Genomic DNA, 27,401 nt, shown 5'->3' with positions numbered 1-27,401 from the left:
GGGCTTCTCTCTGGCCGCCATGGCCTTAGCCATAACTGGCTTGGAAACGATCGTTTTTAAGCTTATTCTCCTTAGGTTAATCCATATCCAGTCCAAAAAAAACAGTCCAATAATCAAGATCCTTTCCGTGTTCCAATTCCAAACCTAGTCTTTGTCCAAATTTACTATCCAAGGAGCTAACAGTCCGAGGTACTCACGCAACGGTGGTCAAACAGAAACTGAAAGAGACACGCCCCAACTGCTACTGATAAGAGCAGCACGGCCTCGTGCATGGCAGTTAGGGGCAGAACGAGGAGCTAGCTAATCGGTCCGTGAGGTCACTGCGCAGGCGCAGAACCCAATGTTATGAACGCAACGGATCACTATCCAGATCCACCCTTGTTTCTGCAGAGGCGGGACAAGTTGTCAGCACAACCATAGAGTTCCACTTGTCATATTCCTAGCTTATTATGGAATAAGACTGTCCCTACATATATTGAGGCTATATAGCACTGTGATGGAACCTATATAGGAGCTGGTGAGTGTGTGGGGGTTACCTTAGTAATCAGGTGTGGAACGTTCCGAGGGAGAGGGATTTAAAATAAAGGCAGTGGAGACAGAGAGAGGAGTTGCATTTAGTTGCATGGGAGTAGGAGGCAGGCGTTTTGGGCTGAGGGTTGAGAGATTGGTTGTTGTGTTCTGAACAGGAATGATTGTTTGTCTGGAGGGGGGGGCATTGTGTGGAACTGGAAGAGTGAATGTGAGGAGGCTGGAAAACCAGCAGTGTACTGGGCAGCTCCTAGTAACAGACTAGGACGAGGTCTGGAAGAATTCACTAAATTTACAAACCCAGTTTCAATTACCTCTGTCCCAGTTATCTTATCTCCCTATATGTTACATGTTATCCAGATGAAAAGAAACACTCAAGAAGTTGAACAGCGGATGTACCTAGCAACTTGGTAGAGGAGCTTGTGTACTCTGCTTTGCAGAGATCTTTATTCTAATCAGCAAATAATAAACTTGTTTTCATTTTATACCTCGAGTTTTGTTTCATTTTATATTCTCAACATATACGCCAATCCTGTGCTCGCAAGGTTATGCAGTCAGAGGTGTTGAGTACCAAGAGCAGGGTAACAAGAATGTATATGTTTTAATGTAAACCACCCTGAGCCTTTTGGAAAGGGCGGGTGTGTGTGTGTGTGTGTGTGTGTGTGTGTGTGTGTGTGTGTGTGTGTGTGTGTGTGTGGTGGCAGTGGGGTGGCAGTGGGGTGGCAGTGAGGGAAAGACAAAACTCAATGAATTCCCAGAACCTTGAAACTAAACTGTCATAGAACACTGAGAGAGGCGTCAGGAAGGGACCCTGACAAGCACCCATACGTGGTCTAGTTGGCCCTTCGCCCCAGCTTTCCTAAAAAGCTTAGTGAATCAGTTTTAAATAAACTCAGCAGAAGTTGAACTATATTGAAGAAACACAGATTAACATATAGCAAAAGCACACATCAGCTCAGTAACATTGTATGCACACAAGTTTTGCAAGTGATGTTATGCAAAAGTAAACCCATTGGAAATAATGAGTTTACACATCTCTAACACTTGCAGTTAGTGCAAGTTGCACAACTCACATGCATGCAAAGTTATTGGCCTGAAGTTCCCTTGTGCAGTGTGTCTCGCCAACGAATTTTAGGCCCTTTACAATCTTGTGTGAAAATGGAGAGCTTTTCTTAAGAGGTCCTTGTTTGTGCCCAGTCCTACTGTGATCGATATCCTTATGAGCCCCAGAATTTAAAATATAAAAATAACAAGTCATAGACATGTTTAGCTGAGATTCTCTCAAAATAGCTTTAGCCAAAAAAGAGAGGTCTCTTTCTGTTGAAATCTCAGGCTTTCTTTTTGTGGGGGTATCTAGTGCAAAAGGCTTCCTGAACATCAAGTTACATTAGGCTCAGTTTAGGTTCATCTGTCAGTGTGTACAGGAAGAGTTAGTCACACTGTATTGAAAAGCCATTGCATGGGCTGCCTTCCTAAGGTGTGCATTGCCACCGTTTGTCCACCTGTTAGGTGACGGCTGTTATGTAAGCTTGAATTGCTGTATGGAAAGTGCAAGTCACAGAGGGTTAATTTACAAGTCCATACTGATATATGGCAGGTAGCTTGCCCTTCAAAGAGTGCAAATGCTTGATCAGTTTAGAAAGATTTGTAGCATTGCCTCACATGTTGAAACGGCAGCTGTTGCTTCCTGGCAGTCTAAGCTAAGAAACTGACTGGTGAGGGAGAATGTTTTGTGCTGATTTTGTAAAGTGTCTTCTTCTTGTAGTCCAAAAGTATCTAGCCCACTGAGATTGGGAGTTGTAGTCCAATGGTATTTGAGAAGCCCTGGTGTGAACAGTCTTTAGAAGGTGAGAATAGGGAGATTTACATTCTTTCCACTCCTCCTCCACGGGAGATAAATTCTAAGCATGTGCAACATCCTGTATAGCCTAAAAGTGTGCATACAAGTAAAAGAAAGAGCAATAGAGGTTAATACACAGTGAAATATTGATAGCCACCTAATGGCTAGTAGCAAATTAGCTGGACCCACTTTAGGAAGAGGTGACACCTGAGCCATGGATTTCCAAAGTCGCAATTAATTCACTGCACTAAACCAGCTGTATACTAGAACGAATATAGCATGCCACTACCTAGCTATGTTAAGGGGGGGGGGACAAGTAGTTCCTACTTTCCTTTCACTATAATTACCATCTTCACAAGGTAGCCTCAAATGTTCACGCATCTGCCATTTTGATTTGGAGTGGGTGACATCATCACACTATACTGTTCAGTGTCGCCCAAACTGCACACCTTCAAAGGTCAGCCAACATGCTTCATAGGAATGCCCGTGAAGCCAGGATTTTGGCAAAGAGCACTTCTTCTTCCCCAAGAGCACAAATGCTGTAGCTCTTGCAACAATGCCAGCTAAGTCCCATGCCAGGGTTAATCCTCTAGAACTTATTATAGGAGCAGTAATGCAAAACTACCTCAAATTTGTTTCTAAGGCTAACTGCTCATAAATCAACAATCTGAACTTATGGGAAGAAAGATGGGATACAAATTAAAAAACTTAGTGGAGTGGTTCACATTACCTCCCCCCCCCAAAAAAAAACCCCCAACCCAGCCTGCACAGTTAAGAACCGGGATTCATTGGGGTTGTGCCTGTCCCAGTGCCTTTACTAGTGTGTGTGCGGTTTGAACTGCCAATCAAGTGTGTAGATTGCATGTAGAATAACAATCCAGGAAAACTGTCTCCACCACCTGCAATAGAATGAATTGTTGACACTTACCTGAAAGGTCACTCTCCTCAGAAATATGGGTTATATCCACAGCCTATCCTGGGTTGCTTCGACCTCCTGCTCCTAGGCACAGCCAATCAAATAACTTTGCCTATAACCAGGAGGAAGGAGCAATCCCCTCATTCACTGGAAAACATATAGTTAACAGAACAAGACACGTTTGCAAGGGGAAGGAAAAACCCCCAAGGAAAATATCCTAGAACTAATAGAATATTCTCCAGGGAGAACAAACCACCCCGGAAAGGAACGCTGCCCATAGAAAAAAGGACAGGAAGAAGGAACAGACCAGACCAAAGGAGGAGGGAGGCAGATACAACCCATACTTCTGAGGAGAATGACCTTTCAGGTAAGCATCAACGATTCATTCTCCCTCAGAAGAGGGTTGTATCCACAGCCTATCCTGGGACCTACCAGAGCCCCTACAAGAAAAGACTTGGGTGGGAATTGCAGAGTCTGGTCCTTAGGCAGAAACCACTTGCTGCAGTACCTGCCTGCCAAAAGCAGCACTGGCGGAAGACCAATCATTGATCTTATAATGCCTAACAAAAGTAGACAGCGAAGCCCAGGTGGCCGCCTTGCAAACGTCCGCTAGTGGAGATAAGGTAGACAAAGCTGCAGAGGCAGCAGCACTCCTAGTCGAGTGGGTCGTGACCCCACCGGGAGAAGCCATATCAGTAGCAGAATAAGACAGCTGAATACATTGGAAAATCCACCGGGCTAGTGTGGACGTGGAAACTTTCTTGCCCAGGGAACAATTCCTAAAGGAAACAAAAAGAGAATCAGAAACTCGAAAAGATATGCCTCCAGTAGATCTTTAGGGCTCTATGCAGGTCCAAGGTGTGCCACTCCTTTTCCTTAGGGGATGACGGACAAAAGGATGGCAACATCAGTTCTTGGGCTCTATGGAAAATGAAATTAACCTTGGGAGATACATAGGATCGATACGAAGCAAGACATATTCCAGGAGAAATAAACACAGCTCTTTCCATACCGACAAGGCCACCAGGTTGGAAACCTGCCTGGCCGAGGTGATAGCCACCAAAAACAATACCTTAAAGGAAAGGAGTCTCAAGGGGACTGACCTCAAGGGCTCAAAAGGTGCTTTAGTCAGAGCCCCGAGAACCAGCTTCAGATCCCAGGTGGGAAATCTGTGCACCGGTGGCAGAGAAGAGCCACACCCCTCAGAAACCTTTGGACATGAGGATGCCCAGAGAGAGAGAGGGCACACCCTGCACCTCCAAAACTGAGGCAATGGCAAACACCTGACGATGAAGGGTATTTGGCCAAAGGCCCCTATCCAACCCCCTCTGCAAGAACCCCAACACCTGAGCAATAGAGACTGATAGATGTAAAATACCCTGAGAGAAGACCTTCCAGGACTGGTAAATCCTGACTGTAGAAGGTCGATGTGAGGCCATGATGGTACCCTGGACCGAGTGAGAATACCCGCAGGACTCTTAAGGAGGCCGCTCAATCTCCAGGCAAAGAGATTGAGCCATTCTGATTCCGGGTGGAACACAGGTCCCTGCCTGAGAAGCTGGTTGTGACAACCCAGAGACAAGGGAGCCTCCCTGGACAACTCCACTAGGTCTGAGAACCAAGGTCAGCGTGGCCAGTGTGGAGCCACCCAAACCACCTCTGCCCTTTCTTGCCAGATACACCGGACAGTGTGTGAAATCACTGCCATCGGAGGGAAGGCATACAACAAGCCCTGTGGCCAGGGAGCTGTCAGGGTGTCCACACCCTCGGCCCCCAAGGTCAGGTACTTCGTCAAGAACTGATCTAGCTTGGCATTCTTTGGAGTAGTGAACAGCTCCATGACTGGTAGGCTGAACCTTTGCACAATCTGACAAAAGGCATGTTCGTTCAGTGACCACTCCGCTGGGTCTATTGGCGACCAACTTAATCAGTTCACCACTGTGTTTGACAACCCGCTTATATGATCAATCTCCAGGGACAGGACAAGACAGGACAGGAGATTGACCTACGCCCAAGCTAGAAGCAAGGTGGCCTCCATCAGGGCCTGAGATCTTGTACTACCCTGGCGGTTGACGTGGGCCTTGGCTGTTGTGCTGTCTGTTCGAATCAGGACATGCTGGTGCTGGAGGACAGGCAAGAACTCCCTGAGCATATATCTGATGGCCTGGAGTTCCAGCCAATTTATGCTGTTTGACCCCTCCTCCTGGGACCAGAGACCTTGTGCAATGAGATGGTGACAATGCCTACCCCCCAGCCCTGAAGGCTGGCATCTGTGGTTACCTGAATCCGCTTGAGTGGCAGAAACATTACCCCTTTTCTTGTGGCTGGAGACACCTACCAATTTAGGGATAACCATACTGATTTTGGCAATGCGATTCTGAGCCTTGACCTCTGCATGACCTGGTCCTGCCAAGGTAACAGAGACCACTGGAGGGGCTGTGAGTGGAATCAACTCCACGGGACTATCCCTATGGTTGAGCCCATGAGCCCATGTAGTTGGCTCAAGGACAGAATGTTGGACCTGGGACACAAACTCAGAGCATGGCAGCTGGCCTCCAGCTTGCGCCTTCACTCGGGAGGGAGAGAAACCACTCCCCTGGCAGTGTTGATGAGGGCCCCTAAGTGCAAGATCTTGGTCTGGGGCTGAAAGGAACTCTTTTAGTAGTTCACTATGAAACTGTGGGACTCCAGGACTGAAAGAGTCACCTTGACATCCTGCTGACTGTTTTGAATGGATGATGATCTTATCTTATCATCTAGATAAGGAGAAACATGGAAGCCCTTGGTCCTCATGTGTGCCGCCAGTGCCATCATAATCTTGGTAAGCACCCAAGGTACAGTCGAGAGACCGAAGGGACGGGCTTGGTACTGGAAGTGGGAGCTGTTGTACGCAAACCGAAGCAAGCATATGACCTGAGCATGAATGGGCACATGGAGATATGCCTCCTTGAGGTCCACAGATGTTAGGAAGTCCCCCCCCCCCCACTGAATTGCCATCAGAATCTGACGTACTGTGACAGCCGATGCCAGAGCCCTGGCTGACAACTGGACTGCATCAAGTGAAGAGTCTGCCATAAAGGCAGCAGCCTTGCCCAGTTTGTTAAGGCAATGGCGCAAACCTGGCAGCTTGGGTGGAACAAGCAGAGTCAACTCCTTGACCCACAGGATCGCTGCCCTGGCAAAAATGGAATTAGACATGAAGGAAAAGGGCAGTAGCCTCATGAGACCTGCGTAGGGCTGCATCACATTTCTTATCATCAAGGTTCTTAAAGACATCATCGCCGTCCTTGGGAAGGACAGCCCCCGTCACCAAAGCAGCCACTTCCGCATCCACAGGTGGCACCTTAAGCTTATCCATGATGGGTTTACCCGAATTCTAAAAACACCTGACTGCAGGTGGAGGACCCTTAGACTCAGTGGGCCTATCCCATTCTGCCTGGACGATGTCCAAAAATAACTGCGGGCAGAGAATTGAAATCTTAGGCACCTTAAGGGAACGCAGCACTACTGGGTCTCCTTCAGAACTGTCAGGTGCTGGAAGAGTAACCCCCCTCCAGCTTGAGACTTTTAAGCACCTTATGTAGGAGCACAGGGAAATCTGCTTGCGAGAATAAACGATAAGGAGTATGCTGGGGAGACTCAAACTTTCCCTCATCCCCTAAAAGTTCTCCCTCCTCCCTGCCAGAGTAGGATGCCTCAGATGGCTCAACTGGGATGGCTCTAGAAGGCAGAGAGAGCGCACTGCTGGACAGACAGGGATGGGAGAACCCTGAGGAGACAAAACGGGTGGCTCTTGACAATGCCTGAGATTCTGCGAACCTGAATCTGACAGAGGGACAGTTTCCCTGCCCCCTCTGTCATCCAAAATGGCGGCCGCAGTTCCCCGAGTGGGAAAGCCTGGCAAATTTGTGGGAATAGGCGGCCATGGAAATTGACTCCTCAGCCACAAAGTGGCGGAGCAAGGCCACAAAACTAGGGGAAATCTCATCCCCCACAGCGTCGGATGAGGCTTTCTATCAGCAGACCCCGGACAGATAAGGGAGCTTTGTGTGCGGAGCACAGGCGATAGTGGTGGTAGCCTGCAGCTCCAGGGCCCCATTTTCCTCCACCAAATTGGCCAAAGCAGGCGAAACACCCTCCGAAGGGGAACTGGTGGTGGGAATTACATCGGCCGGCACCCCCTTTCGATGTGGAGTCTTACGTGCTGCCAAAGCCTTGTCTGCCTTCCTCTTCACTGCTGCCTTTTTCGGGGCTTTCAGAGGCTGAGCATCGGGTGAGGGATGAGATGCTGCTACCCACTTGGCCTGGCACACAGAATGCGCCATCACATTCCTTCACTCCAAGAGTGAAGGAGAAACCTCCCTCTCACTATGAACGCTATCAGTGGCCATAAAGGAACAAACACGCTGAACAAGCTGCAGCGGGGGCAAAAGTGGGCGCAACCAGTCACACTGTCTCCCTGGCTTCCCCGGACTAGCTCTAGGCATGCAGGAAAGATGAAGGGGAGAGGAGTCAAATAAAATAATAATAAAAGAATTAAAGAACTAAACGTTCAAAAAGGAGCAAAAGCTAACGAGAGCAACAAATTTTGGCACCTGCTGGAGCTAGACGGGGCAAAAAACTGGGAGAATTGAGAGGATTGCCCCTCCCTCCTGGTGATAGGCAAAGCTCTTTGATTGGCTCTGTCTAGGAGCAGGAGATCGAGGCAACCCAGGATAGGCTGCAGATACAACCCTCTTCTGAGGGAGAAGGAATGACAAGGGCTTCTGGGAAAAATGTCCCGATGGGCATGCTCTCTGCACTTCCCCATTTTTAATTGGATGGGCTGGTTGAGGGCAGGGGGAAGCATCCAAATTGGAATGTGCCACTTTTGGCATATTACCAGATGCCTTCCTTTCCAGAATATAAAGGGCTCTGCCTACAAAATTCAGGAAAAACTCCTAAAGCCTCTTCACTTGCCAGCCGAACCCCTAAGCAAAAACAAAAGCCATCTGCATGGGTTACAGTATGATATTGGACCTTGCTAAAATACTACTGTAGGGTCCATAATAAGAAGTACTTCTGTAGTTCAGCAAATTCCCTAAATCCTCTGTTGGAAATAGATCATAAGTTTGTTGGTGCTGAGGTTGGGTTGACCTCAGCTTAACCATCAACACTATCTTTTTAAAACTCTTGAGAATCTTGTGACACATCCATGGCCTTTGTGATTAATTCCGATTCTCTGTGGTGCACTCCGATTTGATACCATAGGCTCTATTCTGCCCAAGGTTGTAATTGGTAGAGACAACACACAGATATGATCCTTCATATCTCAAGGCTAGTCCTGTGATTACACTGCATGAAGCATATTGTGTAATTTAATTGAAATAACTGTAGATCAGATCCTTCAAGCTCCCAGCTTTAGAAGTTGACAAGTCTTCTGATGAGAAGAGGAAATTATCCAGCCTGCAGATTGCTCAAAGCAGAGTCACTCTCTAAAGCCAAGATAAAGTCCAAGCAGGTCGGTGAGTCAGATGATCCAACATCTGATGCCAAGGCAAGAGTTACACACTTGACAAGGGCTTTTTAGGAAGCTCAGAGCAGGAGGTGGCAGCAGTTGTATGGACCTGGTGCTCTGCAGAGTATTGCCCTATAGGTGACTATTGCAGTACTCTGAGGAGCACCAGGTCTATGCAACTGCTGCCTCTTCCTGGGAAGCCCCTGAGCTTCCTTAAAAGCCCTTGTCATGTAACCCTCTGCAGTTCAGGAGATGGTAAGGAGAGGAGAAAGCCTGGCAGAAACATCTGGTCTACTAGTGGAGCTTTGCTTGCTTTCCAGGCTCTCTCCTGGTGTGGCTACCTGTACTGCAACCCCCAGCAAGGACTCTTTGGGAAGCTCAGAGGAGCCAAAATACCCCCCCAACCCCCCCCCTCAAGGTACCTGACTGATAATAAGATGTACTATGATATTAGTAGAAAGAGAATATATACATTAGTTAAAGATATATACAGTCTAAGTGACTCAATGGGTAATGACCCAAATGACAAAATGCTGAGGCTTGTTGCGCTCAAAGCAAGTTTTGGAAACTTCCTCAGTCATATGAAATCTCACAGGGAGCAGCACTGCTTTTAATAATATGAAGAAGTTTGGAGACCAACTTTGTTTTTGTGGCAATACCTGTAAGGCCAATGAGAGCCATTGGAGGCGCAAGGCACTAATAAGTAGGGGTGTGCAATTCGAATTTTTGGTGATTCGGTTCGGGACCCGAACCGAATCACCCCTGTTCTGTTTTGTGCCCGAATATGGGCCACACGAATCACCCTTGATTAGTTTCGGATTCGGATTTAATCCTAATCCGAATCGATTCAGGGGGAAGGGGCCCAGGGGCAAAATATTGGGGTGGGGTGGTAGTGCCCAATGGGTGGAAGCTACCACCCCAATTTCAGGGGGATTGGGCAAAGGGGTGATTTTTGGGGAATTTTTGAAGTTTTAGTGACTTTGGGGCAGTTCAGGGGCATAGCATGGGATCTGGACAAAAAGAGTAGGGTGGGGTGGTAGTGCCTATTGGGTGGAGGCTACCACCCCAATTTCAGGGGGATTGGGCAGAGGGCTGATTTTTGGGGAATTTTTGAAGTTTTGGTGTCTTTGGGGCAGATTGGGGGCAGAAAGTGGATCTGCCCCAAAAGAGTGGGGTGGGCTGGTAGATAGTGCCTAATGGGTGTAGGCTACCACCCGTCCCCAATTTCACCCATCCCCTCAGAAGTTTTTCTGAAGAGATGTTTTTTCCTTATTTTCTGAGGTGTGAATTCTCATTCTATGATAGCAAATGAGATTTTTTTTTCAATTAAACAACTCTCATGACCCCACTTTCACTTTTTCACACTCTCATTTACTAAGAATATGATGAATGGGATCAATCTAGCACACTGCGCCTTATGAAGAAAAACCTCAGAAATTCACCAAAATTCAGCCCTCTGCCCAATCACTCTGAAATTGGGGATGGGTGGTAGCCTCCACCCATTAGGCACTATCTACCAGCCCACCCCACTCTTTTGGGGCAGATCCACTTTCTGCCCCCAATCTGCCCCAAAGACACCAAAACTTCAAAAATTCCCAAAAAATCAGCCCTTTGTCCAATCCCCCTGAAATTGGGGTGGTAGCCTCCACCCATTGGGCACTACCACCCCACACCACTCTTTTTGCCCAGATCACATGCTATGCCCCCGAACTACCCCAAAGTCACTAAAACTTCAAAAATTCCCAAAAAATCGGTCATGAGCCGAATCACCCGAATTTTTCAGCCCCAAAATTCGGGTGATTTGGCTCGGCCCTGAAAAATATCGGGGGACATCGGGGGTGATTCGGTTCAGCCCCGAATCACCCAAAATTGCTCGTTTTGGGCACAGATCGATCTGTGCCCGAAATTTTTTGCACATCCCTACTAATAAGTGCAGCTTGTAGAAAAGACCACAGAAGTCCATTTGAAAACATGACTACTTCCTTTGAAGACTGAGGAAAACATTGCCAATATATTGAGTGGAATTCAGGTTGACTAGCTACCTTTTGGATTTGATAAGGTCTGTGATATGTGAGTATAATCACAACTAATAATATAGTGGCTGGTAAATTGGAGATTTAATATGACTAAGTTTCTAAAACTTAGTTCGAGCACTACAAGTCTCAGTATTTTGTCATTTGTATCATTACCCATTGGGTCACTTATACTGTATTTCAGCATGGTGTAGTGGTTAGAGTGCTGGACTAGGACCGGGGAGACCCGAGTTCAAATCCCCATTCCGCCATGAAACTAGCTGGGTGACTCTGGGCCAGTCACTTCTCTCTCAGCCTAACCTACTTCACAGGGTTGTTGTGAGGAGAAACTTAAGTATGTAGTACACTGCTCTGGGCTCCTTGGAACATAGGAAGCTGCCATATACTGAGTCAGACCATTCGTCTATCTAGCCCAGTATTGTCTTCAGACTGGCAGCGGCTTCTCCAAGGTTGCAGGCAGGACTCTCTCTCAGCTCTATCTTGGAGATGCCCAGGAGGGAACTTGGAACCTTCTGCTCTTCCCAGAGCGGCTTCATCCCCTGAAGGGAATATCTTGCAGTGCTCACACATCAAGTCTCCCATCCATATGCAGCCAGGGCAGACCCTGCTTAGCTATGCGGACAAGTCATGCTTGCTACCACAAGACCAGCTTTTGTGGAGGAAGCTCTTGTGGACCAGCTCTTGGAGGAAAAGTGGGATATAAAATGTAAATAATAATAAAAAATGTATATTCTCTTTCTACTAATATAATAAAGTACATCTTATTAGCCAGGTCATTATTTTTTTCTCTCATTGGGATTGTATTTTGGTACTTTCCCTTCTTTTATCCCCTAAGCTCAGGGAAACAACAAATGTGTGGACTCTGTATTCCAACATGTGAGTGTGTTTGTCTGAGAGTTGCACTGTGTTGCAAAAGACATATAGAGACCACTCCCATTTATGTTTACCAAGAAGGCAGTCACACTAAGTTCAATGGGCTTTAGTCCCAACATATGCATAGGACTGAAATCTAAGGCTCCGTTTGTGTGACTGTTTTGTGTTCTCTGACTCCGTTCATTAGAAAAAGAGGACCTGGCCCAGCTCTAGCAGAGTATTTGGTTTACCTGAAGCCTGTTTTTTCTCACCAGTCAGATTTGGTAGGTCTCTCCAACCTCTGGCTGTCCCATTTTTCTCTGATGTACTTACCAGGCTCACATACAACATCTATCAGGGACCTTTCATTCTTCCACCAGTCTTAAATTTATGCCATTCTCTGGAAAGGCAATGAATTACAGCTGACATTGCCTCTTCTGCTGGCATAGATCAGTGCCAGGATTGTCTCCATCTTTCAAAAGGACTACATAAAGTTCTGGTTTTCAACACAGGCAACAGCTTTCCTGTAACCATACAAATGGCATTTTTCTCATTCTGAATCCTAGAAGAATAGTTTTATGTAAATGGTCTGTTGCATACTTTTAAAAAATTAATCAACTTGTCAACATCAGGAATTCTTTTATCTTACTCAAATAGTTTATTTAAAAATATATATATATATTTTCCCCCAATTCAGAACTTCTCACAAAACAATTTTTATATAAAATATGTATGCCTTCAGTGAATGGAAACAGTTTTTATTGTATACATGTTTAAAAAGTTTTGTATGTAAAATATGCATTTCTTAAAATATGATATACTCCAGCTGTTCAAAGCAAGCAGGCAAAATGATAAATATTCCTTTGCTGTGCCACTGGGGCTTTAAGGGTAACTGAAACAACATGGTACATTTTAAATTATAAGTTATGGGATGCACAGCTTTTCTTTCTTTCTTTTAAACTGTATAAACAATATAATCGGATATATAGTGGGTAAGTCACAATGTATTAGTTTTTTTTTTAAAAGATAGGCCCGGTTCACTGGGATCTTCTCCTATTCAAGACCCACTGGAATGAATTCCTGCTCATTTCACTGGGGTTTGAATGGGGAAGATCTCAGTGTGCCATAAGCTTAAACTTCCTGTATCCTACTCCTGCACACAAAGCCTGCTGAAATAAATGGAAAATGTACAAAGAGTTCTGATTAGTGATGTCCCATATGGAACTCTAGCCCAGATTCCAATTTTCATGGCTATGATGTTTAAACTAATCACTCCTTCCAAAAACCTAGCTATTAAAGAAAACAATCTAATGAAATGTCTCATTTCCTTCACTTAATGTTAGATTCTGTATTTCAATAGTACACTATCACACAACATATATATGCATATATATGTATACATACTTTTAAAAAAAGAGACCAAGGAAGAAGCTATAATATTACTTTTTTACTGCCAACATGTTTAGCATTATAGCATACTGTAGTTGTATAAAACATGCATCTGCTGGGATAAATTATGGACATGGCATGAATGAGCTCACATAAATTATATTTTGTACACATACAAAAACCAAAAACCAGATTAAGTGCCTTCAAGGCTTTCCCCTCCCAGCTATATGTTCTCAAACACACAACTGAAAGTATCTTCCTATTCCTAAAGCTATGTGCCAAGAGAACAGGCTTCAAATAGTTTAAAATACATCTACAGTATGTTTCAATTAAGGATTGGTGACAGTCCTTTGATATTGTGCGGTGAAAATGTAAAAATAGTTAATAGGTATTTTTCCAGAAATAAAACACACACACACACACACACACTAGGATAGTATGCAAAAAAGAAAGGCAGAATGAATTTCTGTAGCACTTAATAAGGGCGTAAGTCAAATGACCAATATCGAGGTTTGTACAGAAGGTTAGATGGAGAGTTATGCCAATGCAGGAAAGTTATATATTAGTTCTAATACTACCAGTTCATTGTCTGAAATCAATACTTGACCAACCCCTCCTCCCCTTTCAAACTCATTAGATATACATTCAGAATAGACAGACACTGATATAAAACTATTATATGTAAACATAGTGCACTATTTTGTTCTGTCACAAAGCAAAATTGCATCCTAAGAGCTGGTAAACCTCTGTATCCTCCCCCCCCCTTAAATATCTAGAATGGGCATAGCATTTAAGGGAACACAATTAATTTAAGGCATTCAAGACTGGTAAAACAGGATTGCCCATGAAGTAGTAACTAAATGAGCATATACTTCAGGACTTTTCATTATACTTTGCTGCTGAATGCAGTCATGCAGCTTTCCCTATACAGATATGAATGATATATATAAACAGTATGGCTTTATACAAGTGCATAGTTGCAACTGTAGTTAATGGTACATGAATAATATGTATAAAAATAAAGTGGAAAGTTTTGTTTTTTTAAAACCCTCTTGCAGCATTACAGTACAATATACATATATACACACATCAAAACACACACACATACATACACCCTCGCACACACAGTATAATGGTCACTTCTTCAAAATACAGTTTTCATCAGTGTGACGAATCCGTTTCCCCTCCTACCCCACTAGTCTTCTATCAAAACTTGCTGGTGCCATTTTTCCACACAAAGCTGAATGAGGGATGGCTTCTTCAGGTTTTCCTGCTCTCTCCATTCCTTTTTTGAAATGTAGTGTGAATCTTTCCAAGACAAAACAGAATTTAGGCGTATCCTTGCACTATTAGCAACCATTCCTAATTTAATCGGTCATCCAGAGGAATTACATTTTAAAAACCCACACTGGAATTATTAGTAAGTTGTATTGCAGCAACAACAACAACAAAAAACCACCTCCCTGTAAACCTCTGGTATATATATTTATATATAACTGTCTTTCGGGAACATATATATAAATTTCTCATAAATTTTGGGATACGATGTTTCAGTCTTATTTCAATTGGAAGAAGACACCTTCAACAAGGACTGCATTCACAGAAGGCAGTTAGCTGAAAAAGAAGAAAGATCTGGTCAGTAAATGTTATCGTTTTGCTCAAAAGCAGTTGAATTCATTTCACAGACTGTTGGCTCCAAAGCACATGCGCACGTACGTGTGTGTGTGTGTGTATTTGTATGCATATCTGAAACAAAATGTTACACACATGGCACTTCTACATTCATTCATATGAGATAAAGCCCTTGTGACAGAACCTGGGTGGCAGGCTTACACTGTGTATTTTTGGGAAAGGGGGAGTATGGGGCAAAACCTGCCCACTGCACCTAACAATGGGTAGCCTAATTACCACAATCAGGGACCCCACAGGATGGGGTCCCTCCCTAAAGGGAACCCAATACCTACTATTGCCTCTTCCGCCATCCCCCAAACTAAACACAGTTTCTGGACATGGGGTGCATGTGTGCGCGCCTTATTTCATCAGGACACAAACACCATGTTCTACTGCGGGGGGAAACAGGAGACAGGGCCAGATTTGGAAAAGCAGGCTGGTCCCACCTGTAAGGCAATAGCCTCAATGATAGGTACAAGGGTGAAGGGAGTGGGAGCTGGGAAAACTAAGACTGGAGTTCTCCATCCAAAGACTGGAGCTCTGAAGGACAAAACTGAGGGCCCTTTATCCAGTGAAGCACTACATTAGTTTTACAACTTATATTTCAATGTATTTGCAAAGCAACTTAAGACTACTCTTCACAAATGGTTAGAAAATAAGAAAAAAGACACACAGAGAAAGCCAAGTCATATTTAAATTTCACAGCACTATCAGGAAATGCAAGATGCAAGTCACCAGCTAGATGAAAAGCTGCACCACACTTCAAAACAGATATATGTTGCTGCCCACATCTCAGGTTGCAGTAACATATAAAGGATGAAAAATACTACATGGTGTTGTGTTTCTTTAAAATGATTTGCAGGAAGGTAGCAACACATACTTGAAAAGTATGTTGTGACACACAGCTTAATATGTGGATACTGAGAATCACAATTTCAAGGTCCAATACATGTATTGAACATTTCTGAATATGTTTTTTTAAAAATAAAAATTGCTTTGGGGCAGCATTTGAGCTCACATGCTTCTTCTCTGGGAAAAATCCAAACAGCATGCTTTATTTTAAGAAAGCCAATTCATTCTTCCTAGGGATAATCACCCTATTTACCTCTTCAGAACAAATACATCGTTATCATCATCGCTTTCACCGTCATCATCAAAAACATCAATATCATCAAAATCAACATCATCAAATGACCAATCCCAGTCTTTACATGCCAAATCAAGCAATCTGCAAAATGAGGTTTTAAAGTTTATGAGCTGTTAAAAACAGTCTTAACATGATAATAAATATTGCAACACACATTTCCCCCCTGTGTATTATTTGTGACAGAGGTCCTATGTGTCAGGGAGATAAGAATGGATTATTTTTTAAAAACAAAAACTGGATTTTTAAAAAAATCTCAAGTTTGGGAAATATTCACCTTCTCTTTTCAAAACAACCTTGTTCAAAATGAAATCTGAACAGAAAGTGATCATGTAATGTCTTATGACCCTCCTATGAAAGGCTGTTTTTCTTGCACAACAATAGGTATTGGGGTGGGGGGTGGGGGAAAGCACACTTTCAGTAAGTCAACATGTAGCATAATAGTTCACATACTTATATGATGGCTTGATAATGGGGCTAGGAACTTGCATGTCAACCACAGCGCCATCCATTGAGCCATCTCATAGGAACATAGAAAGGTGCCATATACTGAGTCAGACCATTGGTCTATCTAGCTCAGTATTGTCTTCACAGACTGGCGGCGGCTTCTCCAAGGTTGCAGGCAGGAATCTCTCTCAGCCTTATTGTGGAGAAGCCATGGAGGGAACTTGGAACCTTCTGTTCTTCCCAGAGCGGCTTTATCCTCTGAGGGGAATCTCTTACAGTGCTCACATGTGGTCTCTCACTCAAATGCAACCAGAGCAGACCCTACTTAGCTAAGGGGACAAGTCATGCTTGCTACCACAAGACCAGCTTTCAATGATCTATTACTCCTATGTTATGCCTGATCTCTAAAACTGGCTCAGAGCTACTATTCTGATGATAAATATACCTCCTACCTACTAATCAAAGCACACGGGCATTCACCTTTCATCTTTAGAGTATATTAATGCTCCCAGTAACTACTTTGCCTATGGGTTCCCCAGAGGCATCTGGTGGGCCACTGTGTGAAACAGGATACTGGACTAGATGGGCCTTGAGCCTGATCCAGCAGGGCTATTCTTATGTTCTTATGTACCACTGGCTCTTGCTTGTAAAATTTTAATTTATCAATTATTTAAAATTGCCCTTTTTTCTTGGTACTTTACATTGCTAATTAACTTGCCTTGATTTAAATCAATCCATCTTGCTGGATTGAGGAAATAATGTGTGTTTAAAGCAAACCAGTGTCTGCATAAGGCTCTTCCTACCATAAATGACATGAGAAGTTGTGCATACGTGAAGATGTAGGTAGTTGTGGTGCTTTGCAATATTGCACAGCCACAAGTGAAAGACCTTCTCTAGGACACATACAAAGTTACACAACTTGTCAACATCTTTCACTAATTCAAGAACTAGTCTAGAACACGCTTTCTTTCTGCAGTGTCCTTCCACTAGCGCAACACTAGCCTAGATGTTGGCTGATGGCCATGACAGTGGCCCAGAGCACTGTTCCCTCTAAGGCATGTGCGCACGCTCACAAATTTTCTGGTGTCCACCCAGTTAATTTTAGATCCCACTCAGGTTGAATTAGGAAGGCCCCACTCTGAATGCATGCTCACAGACAGTGCCTTGATTGTGTCACCCAGAACAAAACTCATTCCACACAGAGATGAAAAAAATTAGAGGGACCACTGGCCCAGAGGCCAAAGTAGTTAACAACTACAATGTTTCACTCCCCCCGACAATTCCCAAAAGCATTAATTTCTCAGACTGCTTCACAGGCTCCTTTTGAAATTCTACAAGGAGAAAGAGACAGCTTGGCTAGTCTGGAAGATGAAAAGCGGATTTTGACAACTGGGGGACTGACGGGGCTTAAAAACAAAGGATAGGAATGAGACCTTTGTTTAAGATGAAAGTTGGATAGAAAGAACAATTAGGTTTACTATCTTTCCAACATACCTAGGCACAATAGGTTTTGAACCAAAATAAATCTTAACATAGGACCCTAACTGCCACAATTTGATATTCCAAAAATGTGAAACTAAATGAATAAGCTGATACATTCCACAAAACAATCACACTCACAGCAGCTGACAGCCTAAGAAAATGAATCAATTTTATCAACTAGAGCTATAACTTGATTAAATCTTAGTTTAATATTCAAATCTATGCAGATTTGATTAAAGCCTATATGATTAGACAATAATTCTAAGTACATATGCTCAATTCAGACATCATACCAAAGCACAGTTTGAATGACAGTTTGAACTTCTCAAGCTTGAGGCTCATGTTCTCTCTGCTCCCAATTCCATGAGCCCAACTGATGCTCCAACCAGGACAAACCTGACCAGACTGACAGAGCAGCTGTTTCCTGCCCCTGGCACTCTGCCCTTCTGTCGAATGATGAACGGAGTGGAGAGAACACTGCACTGCCCCAACCATAGTACCTCATTACATTAAACCATTTCAGCAAACATTGCTACAGAAAAAGCAATCACATTTAACTGACCACTGCTGAAAGTTATACAAAAAGTCTCACAGTTGCTAAAGATACAATTTTTACACATCTGTATACAAAGCTCACATCAAGAGAGAATGCTTTCTAAAGCCAGTATAGGAGAACCTCGTTATTCGCGGGGGTTCTGTTCCAAGCCTACTACTGTGAGGAATGGAACCACCAGGAACGAGGCATTAGGGCTATGGGAAAGAAAGGTGGGTGAGGTTCCAGGGTGGAGGGACATTTTTTTAAAGCCCTCAAAACAGCCCTGAACTGACTGTGGTGTGCTGTGTGTGTCTCCATGTGCCCAAGAATGCCCCTAAAGGACAAAATGCCTCCCCGCAAAACCACAACAAGTAATGGAACATCCTAACTGCCAGGAGACTAAACTTTTAGACACTATCTTTTTGAATGTGAGGCAGGAGTCCACACATAGAAATTACACCTGCAAGTGGACTTGTTTCTCTTCCTATGCTGCCACCAAAGAGTTTGACCCCTTTGCTGCCTCAATCCGCCAGGTGCTGCTTTATTCAAAGACTCTTAAGTGCACAGGACTTTCTAACACATCTCTTAAGGTTCTTCTCACAGCCCTCTCATCTAGACATCCTGGCTGGGATGGGAAATCGCTTTTTTCTCACCCAGATGCAAAGAGATTTTTGAAGGGAATAAACAATCTCTTTCCTTCCATCCGGTCACTGGTAGAGAGAGATGGCAGCAGCCAAGGATCTCGGCTCCGTTTCAGTGAGATGCTTGGCTTAGATGCTCAGATGTTGTTTTGTGACCTCTACTGACCTAGCCAGGACAGCCTTCAACTTTTCATGGAAGGAGTCTGGGACCCACTCAAGATCTTGACTGAGCTCATCCCATACAGAATAGTTGTACTTAGCCATACAAGCCATGTAGTTGGTGAGCTTAACTGTCAAGCACAAAGACGAAAAACAGGTTGCTCACCTGTAACTTATGATCTGGTAGAGATCCATCAACATCCAGAAGAATGGGGGTTCTGCACCTGTGCTGGACCCTCGTGATAGAATGCTGCAGCTTGTGGTGGTGACCAAGCACCGCCTCCACGCCCACAGCATGCTATTTAAAGCTGGGCCAGTGCCATGTTCCTCAGTTCTTGGATGAACGCCGTGGATGACGATCATCTGGAATCAGAGGAGTTCATCGTCGAAGAAGAATAGCATGCACACTCTGAACACACATAACGGAACACTACTCCAGAGGAGTGGTTCCAAAGAATATTATGGATGTTGACGGATATCTACCAGATCATAAGTTACAGGTGAGCAACCTGTTTAGCTGGATCGAGATAAGTTGAGATCTGTAAGAATTGGTGTTTAGCTTGCTCCCAGTGGAGGAGATTGCAGTGGTAGCTACTGTAACACTCATTTCAGAATGCCTTTCCTGAAGCTCGCCTTGGCAGCTTCAAAGAGCACACATCTATGGCATAATGCTCTATGAAAGATAACTCTGTGGACCATGTTACTACTTTACAGATATTTGTGAAGGTTACCCCTGAAAGGTGTGCAGCTGATGAAGCATAGGCATGGGTAGAGTGGGCCTTACTTGCTTCAGGTGGAGTTATGTCCTGTGCCTTGTAGGTCAGCATAATGACCTCAACTAGCCATCTGGAAATGCAGGTGCCTTTAGTAGGATCCTTGTATGGTACAAAAAGGTGCTTGGTGGACCTAAAGTCTTAAGTGCGGTCTAGGTAATGTAAAAGTGCCCTGTGCACATCCAAAGAGTGCAGCACACATTCCAAAGGTGTAGGAGGATCCCTGAAGAATGTAGGGAGAACAGTATCTTGACTGAGGTGGAATTCAGATACCACCTTGAGTAATGAGTCGGGATCCATACACATGAGCACATGATCAGGATAGAACCTGGTGTATGGGGAGTCAATCCTCAAAGTTGTCAGTTCACTTACACGCTTTGCCATAGTTATGGCCAGTAGGAAAGCCATTTTTAAAGTTACTAGACTGATGGAAGTAGTACCCTTTGGTTCAAATGGGCTCTGGGCCAATATCCAAGGATATGTTCCAAAGTTCCACAGGAGTATGAATAAGTGGGTATACATTCATGAGGCCTTTCAGGCCTTTCCAGGTGAGAGAAAAGAGTCTTACCAGCAGAGCCTGCAAGTTTGGAAGAGAGTGCCGCCAAGTGAACTTTAAGGGACACATTAGCCAAACCCTGCAATTTCAAAGTAGTCAAATAGAGGAGTACATCTTTAATGGTCACTTGCTTAGGGTGAAAACCAGGCGCTCTGCCATATATCTTAAAACACAGCCATTTGCCCAAATAGTTACAGCTGGTGGAAGGCTTCCTACAGTTGAGCAAGATGTTACTCAGAAGTCGATTCACCATGCTGTCAGATGGAGTGTGAGTACATCTGGGTGTAGGATATGACCGTTGTGTGTCAGACGATTTGTGGCAATTTCTGGTACTGGTTTCCCAATAGTTTGAGTACCTGTGGAAACCATGGTTTTCTTGGCCAACATGGAGTCACTAGGATGTATTATCTTGGAGTAATCAGGTGACATGCCATCATGTGGCTGATCAATGGGTGTGGTGGGAACATGTATGGCATCTCTCAAGACCAGTCCATCTAGAAGGCATCCCCCAGTGAGTGTGGGTCGTGACCCGCCCTTGAACAAAAACAGGTGCACTTTGTGTTTTCCAAAGTTTTGAACAGGTCTATAGTGGGGCTCATCCAGTTGTTGAAGAGGGGAGCAATTTATTCTGTTTTGATCTCCCACTCATGTTGCTGCTGTTGCGCAAACATGCGACTTCAGATCTCCTGCTAGGATATTGTCTGGGCCTTTTATATGGATGGCTATTGGGTAAACCTGATGCCTGATACACCAGTGCCACAGTTGGAGGCTGAGATTGCGAAGGGTCCTTTACACTGGTGGTTGATGTAAGCCAGGGAAGTGGTGTTGTACAACTGCACCTGCACAACTTTGCTTTGTAGAAGTGGTAGGAAGGCCTTCATCGCTTGGAAGATGGCTAGCAGTTCCAATGAGCTGATATGAAACTGAGTTTGTTGTGGGGTCCACTTGCCTTGAATTTGATGGTTCTTGCAGTGGACGCCCCAACCCAGTAGACACACGTCCGTTGTCAACCAAGTTGAGCGAGTCAGAGTCTGAAAAGGAACCCCCTCTAAGAGATTCCAGCCATTTGACCACCATGAAAGGGAGTGTAGTATCTGAACCACAATTTCCAGACTCTTGTGCTGACTGTCCAAGTTCCAATAGAAAACTGATAGAAACCAAAGTTGTAGCTTTCACTTCTTCAAACATGCATAACATACTACTGTGTTGCAGGATGCCATGAGACCCAAGAGCAGTGTTCCCTCTAAGGCATGCACATGTGTGCACGCTCACTCATTTTTTGATGTCTGCTCAGTTAATTTTAGATCCTGCTCAGGTTTAATCAGGAGGGTTCCACTCTGAATCCATGGGTGCTCACACTGTCTTGATACTGCTGCCCAGAACAAAACTCATTACGCAACACAGATGAAAAAAATTAGAGAACACTGCCCAAGAGTCACTGAATGAGTTGAGCCGGCTGCGACAGATGTTGTCAGAATTCGTGGATCAGATCTCTGATACAATCTTATTGTTTTTTGAGTAAGCAAGCTTTCCTGGTCTCTTTGTTCAAGATTCCTCCAATGTAGTTGATGATGTGCACTGGTTTTAGATGGAACTTTCCCCAATTGACTTGGATCCTCATGTCTTGGAGGAAATTTAAAACATACAGTGTCTGAGAATATAACTCTCCTTGGTCTTTGGATGTCAGGAGCCAATCATCCAAGAACAGGTAGATTACTATACCTGCATCCTCAGATGGGCCACCACAACAGTCATACACTTGGTAAATACCCTTGGGGTGGTAGAAAGTCTGAAGGGTAACGACTTGTATTAGTACACATGTTCGCCTACGGTAAATCTTAAATACTTCCTGTGTTGTTCCCTTATACCAGTATGAAAGTACGCATCTTTCAGATCCATCATTGCAAGCCAATTCTCTTGATAGAGAAGCAGTAGGATCTCTTGCAACGCTATCATGTGAAATTTCCTTACACGGACAAGCTTGTCTAGGTAGCGTAGATCCATGATGGGGCAGATCCTGCCATCCCTCTTTGGGATCAGGAAATAACAGGAGAAAAAACCCTCATGTTTGTGCACCCACCGCACAGGGGTGATTGTGCACTTTTCGAACTCCTCATTCACTTCCTCTTGTATCGCCAGGGATCCTTGCAAAGTATGGGGCCATTATGAACTCTATGGCATATCTCAAGGATATAATCTTCAGGACCCAGCAGTCCAATGTTATGCGGGGCTGTGCAGGGGCATGGCGTGCCAGCCTGATGGAATCGTGAGCTGAAGGAAGGGATGGGATTGCAAGGCTGGTTGAGTTGCTCGCTTGCCAAGATGTTAACAGCCTGGTGGTGGGAAGAGGGAGGAGTGTAGAGGAGACAGTGGGCTGTCTTTTTCCTCAAAGATGCTTTTGAGGCTTTGTCAGTTTTGTGTGCTGTGATTGGGTGATTGGGTGAGCTGAAGGAAGGGATGGGATTGCAAGGCTGGTTGAGTTGCTCGCTTGCCAAGATGTTAACAGCCTGGTGGTGGGAAGAGGGAGGAGTGTAGAGGAGACAGTGGGCTGTCTTGTTCCTCAAAGATGCTTTTGAGGCTTTTCCAGTTTTGTGTGCTGTGATTGGGTGATTTTGCCTTTTACATTAACAGGAACACTTATAAGGGTGCTGTTTTTTGAAATCACAGCGCTCCAGTTGTCTGAACAAGGGCTTTTGTCTAGTATTTTGCCCCATAAGAAGAAGTTGAAGTTGAGGTGGTAAAAGTCTTTGCAGTAACTTGGAGTTCTTTAATTGCTCCATTGTGGAGTCAGTAGCCTGCTGAAAAGGCCTTTACCATCAAAGGGCAAGCCCTCAATCTTCTATTTCATATCGCTCTGAAGAGAAGAGGGGTGAAGCCAAGCATGTCTCTGTAGTGAGACCTCCATGGTCATAATACAAGACTTGGCCAGATGTTTCGTTGAGCTCAGTTGTTGTCGAGTGAGGGCAGCTGATTTATTCAAGGTTTTTTGGTATCTCCTTTTAAACTCTTCAGGTGACGGACTGTCTAAGTCATTTTGAAGGGCTTCCCACAGGCCATGATCATACTTAGCTGTGCAGGACAAATAATTTGTGATCTTAATTGATAGTTATGACGTGGAGTAGATTTTCCTCTCTAAGGGATCCACCTTTCTCCCATATTTATCTGCATGAGTCGTGTGGCGCCTCCCAGATTTCGCCGAGGTGGTGCAGTTGATGACCAGGGAGTTAGGAGCAGGATGCTTTAGCAGGTAAGTATTGCTCTTTTCTTGGATGCGATATAAGCTTTCCAAACATTTGGAGGTTGGGGGTTGATGTATGAACAGCCTCTCACACACACTTTGCTGTCCTGGAGATTAGCGAGAGAAGAGGGAGAGCCATAGGTTGAGTTGTTTGTGACTTCACCATAATATTATAGACGGGATCGTCTATGGTGGCTAGTTCAGATTTCAGGTCCAAGCCCAGAGCCTCCGCCATTTCCTTAATGTGTTTATGGTAGGCTTTCTTCGTTAAGGGAGACATAGGTAGAGGATGGCACATCAGTAGGGCAATCTGTCAAACTGCCCCGTTCGTTTGGATCCGATTTGAAGTCTGAGGAGCCTTGATGGTCTGAAGGTGAACCAGTTGGGGAAAGTGGGATGTATGTTTGAGTCTCAGAAGTAGACTTCACAGGTGGTGAAGGCTGAGAACGCGTTTGAGTCCCCACATCCAAGTACGGAGGTTTTGGTAGCAGTGGGACTGTTTGTGTCACCATAGACACACGAGGCACAGGAGTTGAAGTAATGGTCTGCGTAGCCCACAGAAGTTAGCATAACAGGTCTGCTCGATAAAGCAGGTGCATCCCCACTCGCCAAGTTATTTACTGCCAAAGAAGAAGAAAGGGAATGGTAAGACTTCAAATGAGTCAACTTCCATGATCTTCCTTCCTGATAGTCATATGTAACTCCAGGAGAGGAGATGCCAAAAGCAGCCATAGCAAGCTTTGAATCCGCAGCCAAAGTATGAGAAAAGCCACAGGAGTGCCAAACAGATGGCTCCTCTAAGTGGGCAGCATGGTACAAGAAGATGGCTGGTCCACTAAATGAACAGGGACAGATCATGTCGGTGTAGTTGTGCATAGTTGTGATCCACCGGCGCCTGTCGGGAGAAACCCTTTGAATGTGGACATATAAGGAGTGCTGGAGGATGAGTCTAGGATCGACAGTAATGTGTGTGCAGTGGAGGGTCTAATTCTGCACCTCTGTCTGAATCCTTTTCATCAATGTTGAACTGAACTGGCATCTGACATTGAAGTGAGACTTGCCTTGATGCACAGGTACATGCACTGTTGACACGGTGACTCCTCGATTCCCAACTGCATTGTTGACACTGCATCTCAGCGTCAATCAGCAGGCGTAGAAGGGGCAGAGGAATTAATCGGTGTTGGAGCTGGTGACAGAGATCGAGTCCTTGACATCAACTGCATTGGAGTCGAAGGGCAGTCAGCGTGGAGAGGCTCATGTGGTTCCAATGGATCTTAGACCTTTTTGATGTTGAAGTCGAAGGATCGATGTCGAGGGTAACCTTCAACTTTGAGGACTGTACATTGTCAAATGTTAGATGCTATAGATCCTAGGGCCACCGTGTACAGTCTTTGGTTAGATCTATAGTTTTAGACTTCTTTGATCTTGGAGACAATGAGTTAGCTTCCAAAGCTGACTGTTTGGTCTTGGACTTCGATTGCTTCAAAGTCGAGCCAACTCCCAAAGGTGGCTTAGGGCTCCTAAAAGCTGTAGACGCTGATTCGATGTCGATGTTTTTGAAGACTTTGGTGTTGAGACTTGTCTTCGATGGCGATTTTGATGGCAAAGGGTGGGGCTTGCCCAGAACCAAGGGACTTAGTGCCTCGTCTTATATAGCAGCATAAAGCCTCAGAGCCTGATTCTTGTGAGTTTGTTTAGAGAAAGACAGACATATCTTGCAAGCAGAAAAGCGGTCTTCCTCTCCAAGGCAGATGAGACACAAGTCACGGAGGTCTTTAGAGGAGAGTTTAGCATTACATCCCTTGCCACTCTTAAAGATCAGTTTCTCCTCAGCCATAATGATAATCAAAAGAATAGTCCAAAGCCTGTTTCGAAGGTCAAATAATGCCAATGTTGTCTGGAAGCAAAAAACAAGTCAAATAACTGAAATAACAGTCCATTATTTTTTTTTAAAACAGATGAATTTATGAAGAAAAAATTCTGAAGAACTTTATCCAACAAGGAGCGACAGACCAAGGGCTGAATGCAACGGATGTCAGAAAATAACTGAGGAACATGGCACTGGCCAGTCTTTAAAAAGCATGCTGTGGGCGTGGAGGATGTTTAAACAAAATGGATGTTTAAACAAAAAGAATCGTCTTGAATCCTATATAAGCTTTCAAAGCACTTGGAAGTAGAGATAGAAGCTGCTGGGGATTCCCACACTATCTTAGTCGAACTGGCTAAGAGCTGTAGATGATGATGCCATAAAGTTGTAGAAAGGGTCAGATAAATCTTGTACAAGGGCTTTGATTTCAAGGTAAAGCACACTGGCCCTATCTTAAGACTTGATAAGATTTCGTCTCTTGAGCAGATGACATAGAGGTATATTCCCCATCAGAGCTGTCATCCCGGGGGGCAGGGGGGTGGTGATCTAAACTGGTGGGTCAGCAGGCTGAACCGGTGGCCGTGAGGATTCCTCAGGAACATAAGTAGCAGCAGATTGTAATGGTGAATTAACTGGACCTAAAGGAGTACCAGGAGTTGAATCCACATGCCTTGGTGTAGGGATAGCCGGTTTGGGAGATGACAGTCTCCCCTAAGCTTTTTCTCCTTTCACGGATGGTAATCAGCAAAGTCATAAGGAAGAGCTGGAGTAAAAAGGAAAAATGAGAAGAGTCTCTGCAACACACACAAAATCTCTTCATAGGAATGAGAAGAAAAGCGAACCTATGCAACCTATGCAGCGGTCATGAAGGAACTAAGGCAATCGGGTGCTTTCCCACTTAGATAACGGCACGATGCAGGTGTGAGGCGGTGGGACGAAGACCGTCCCAAGAGGAGCTTGTAATTCTTCCACAGTCATTTTGAGCATGAGCACAAAACACAGTTGCAAGGGACCATGGATCCCCTCTTAAAGATCTTCACAGTTCCTACCCAAAGGAATGATTTACTGGTACAACAAATTAGCAATAGCAATAGCAACAGCACTTACATTTATATACCGCTCTATAGCCGGAGCTCTCTAAGCGGTTTACAATGATTTTAGCATATTGCCCCCAACATTCTGGGTACATTCTGGGAAATTAAAGGCCTTTTTTGTATGTAAGGATTTATTTGATCTGGAATTTACCGTTGGTCCCAATCTCATCAGCAGTCATGCTGTTGTCAGTCATCTGGTGCTTTTTTCTTCCAGGAAAGAACAGGAAATTCTAGCCCAACTCAATAACTAGTTAGAACCATACTAAACTTGAAAATGGATGTTTGCTTTAGTTAAAAGTGGTAGGTTCTAACAAAAACAAAAGGTATAATATATGTGCCCCACTGATTTCAATGAGATTCAGAAATGCATCTAACACTCTCTATATTGAGTCAGAATAATCTCATATTACATATTTCTTTTCATAGTCTTTCAAAAGTCTTTTCAACTTCAGTATTACCCATAAATCTCCACTGCTATTTTAAATGCACCACCAACAGGAAAAGCATCAAGCACACAAAAAACATCTTTCATCATTCTGACATATTCTAAATTTGACTTGCTGTAAGATGACAATATTGTTTTTGCTTTGTTTACAAAACTATAATGGAATGTGGATTGTAAGATTTAAGAGTGTGGATTGTAAGATTTAAGCAGCAAAATATTTAAATTCTTGAACCTTTACCTCTATGCTAATGTGATACCTACTATCATTCCAATAATTTATTCCTCATATCCAAG

The 27,401-nt window shown here is 44.3% G+C and overlaps 1 protein-coding gene across 5 annotated transcripts in view; it reads right to left on the bottom strand.

The window, feature by feature from the left end:
• Positions 1–12,301: 12,301 nt before the first annotated feature.
• ROCK2 (Rho associated coiled-coil containing protein kinase 2) overlaps positions 12,302–27,401 on the bottom strand; it is a 170,095-nt gene continuing 154,995 nt past the window's right edge. For 4 of the 5 annotated variants that reach the window (XM_053285616.1, XM_053285619.1, XM_053285617.1 and 1 more), the window contains 2 exons: positions 15,832–15,954; positions 12,302–14,669 (listed from right to left, as the gene is read on the bottom strand). In XM_053285616.1, the coding sequence (XP_053141591.1) occupies positions 14,666–14,669; positions 15,832–15,954 (127 nt within the window). In that variant the 3' untranslated portion in view covers positions 12,302–14,665. The remainder of the gene's footprint in view (positions 14,670–15,831; positions 15,955–27,401) is intronic. The other variant, XM_053285618.1, reaches the window with a different exon arrangement.

The sequence above is a fragment of the Hemicordylus capensis genome, chromosome 1, assembly GCF_027244095.1.
Source record: "Hemicordylus capensis ecotype Gifberg chromosome 1, rHemCap1.1.pri, whole genome shotgun sequence".
Classification (NCBI taxonomy): Eukaryota; Metazoa; Chordata; class Lepidosauria; order Squamata; family Cordylidae; genus Hemicordylus; species Hemicordylus capensis.
This window is presented reverse-complemented; position numbering and strand designations above follow the sequence as displayed.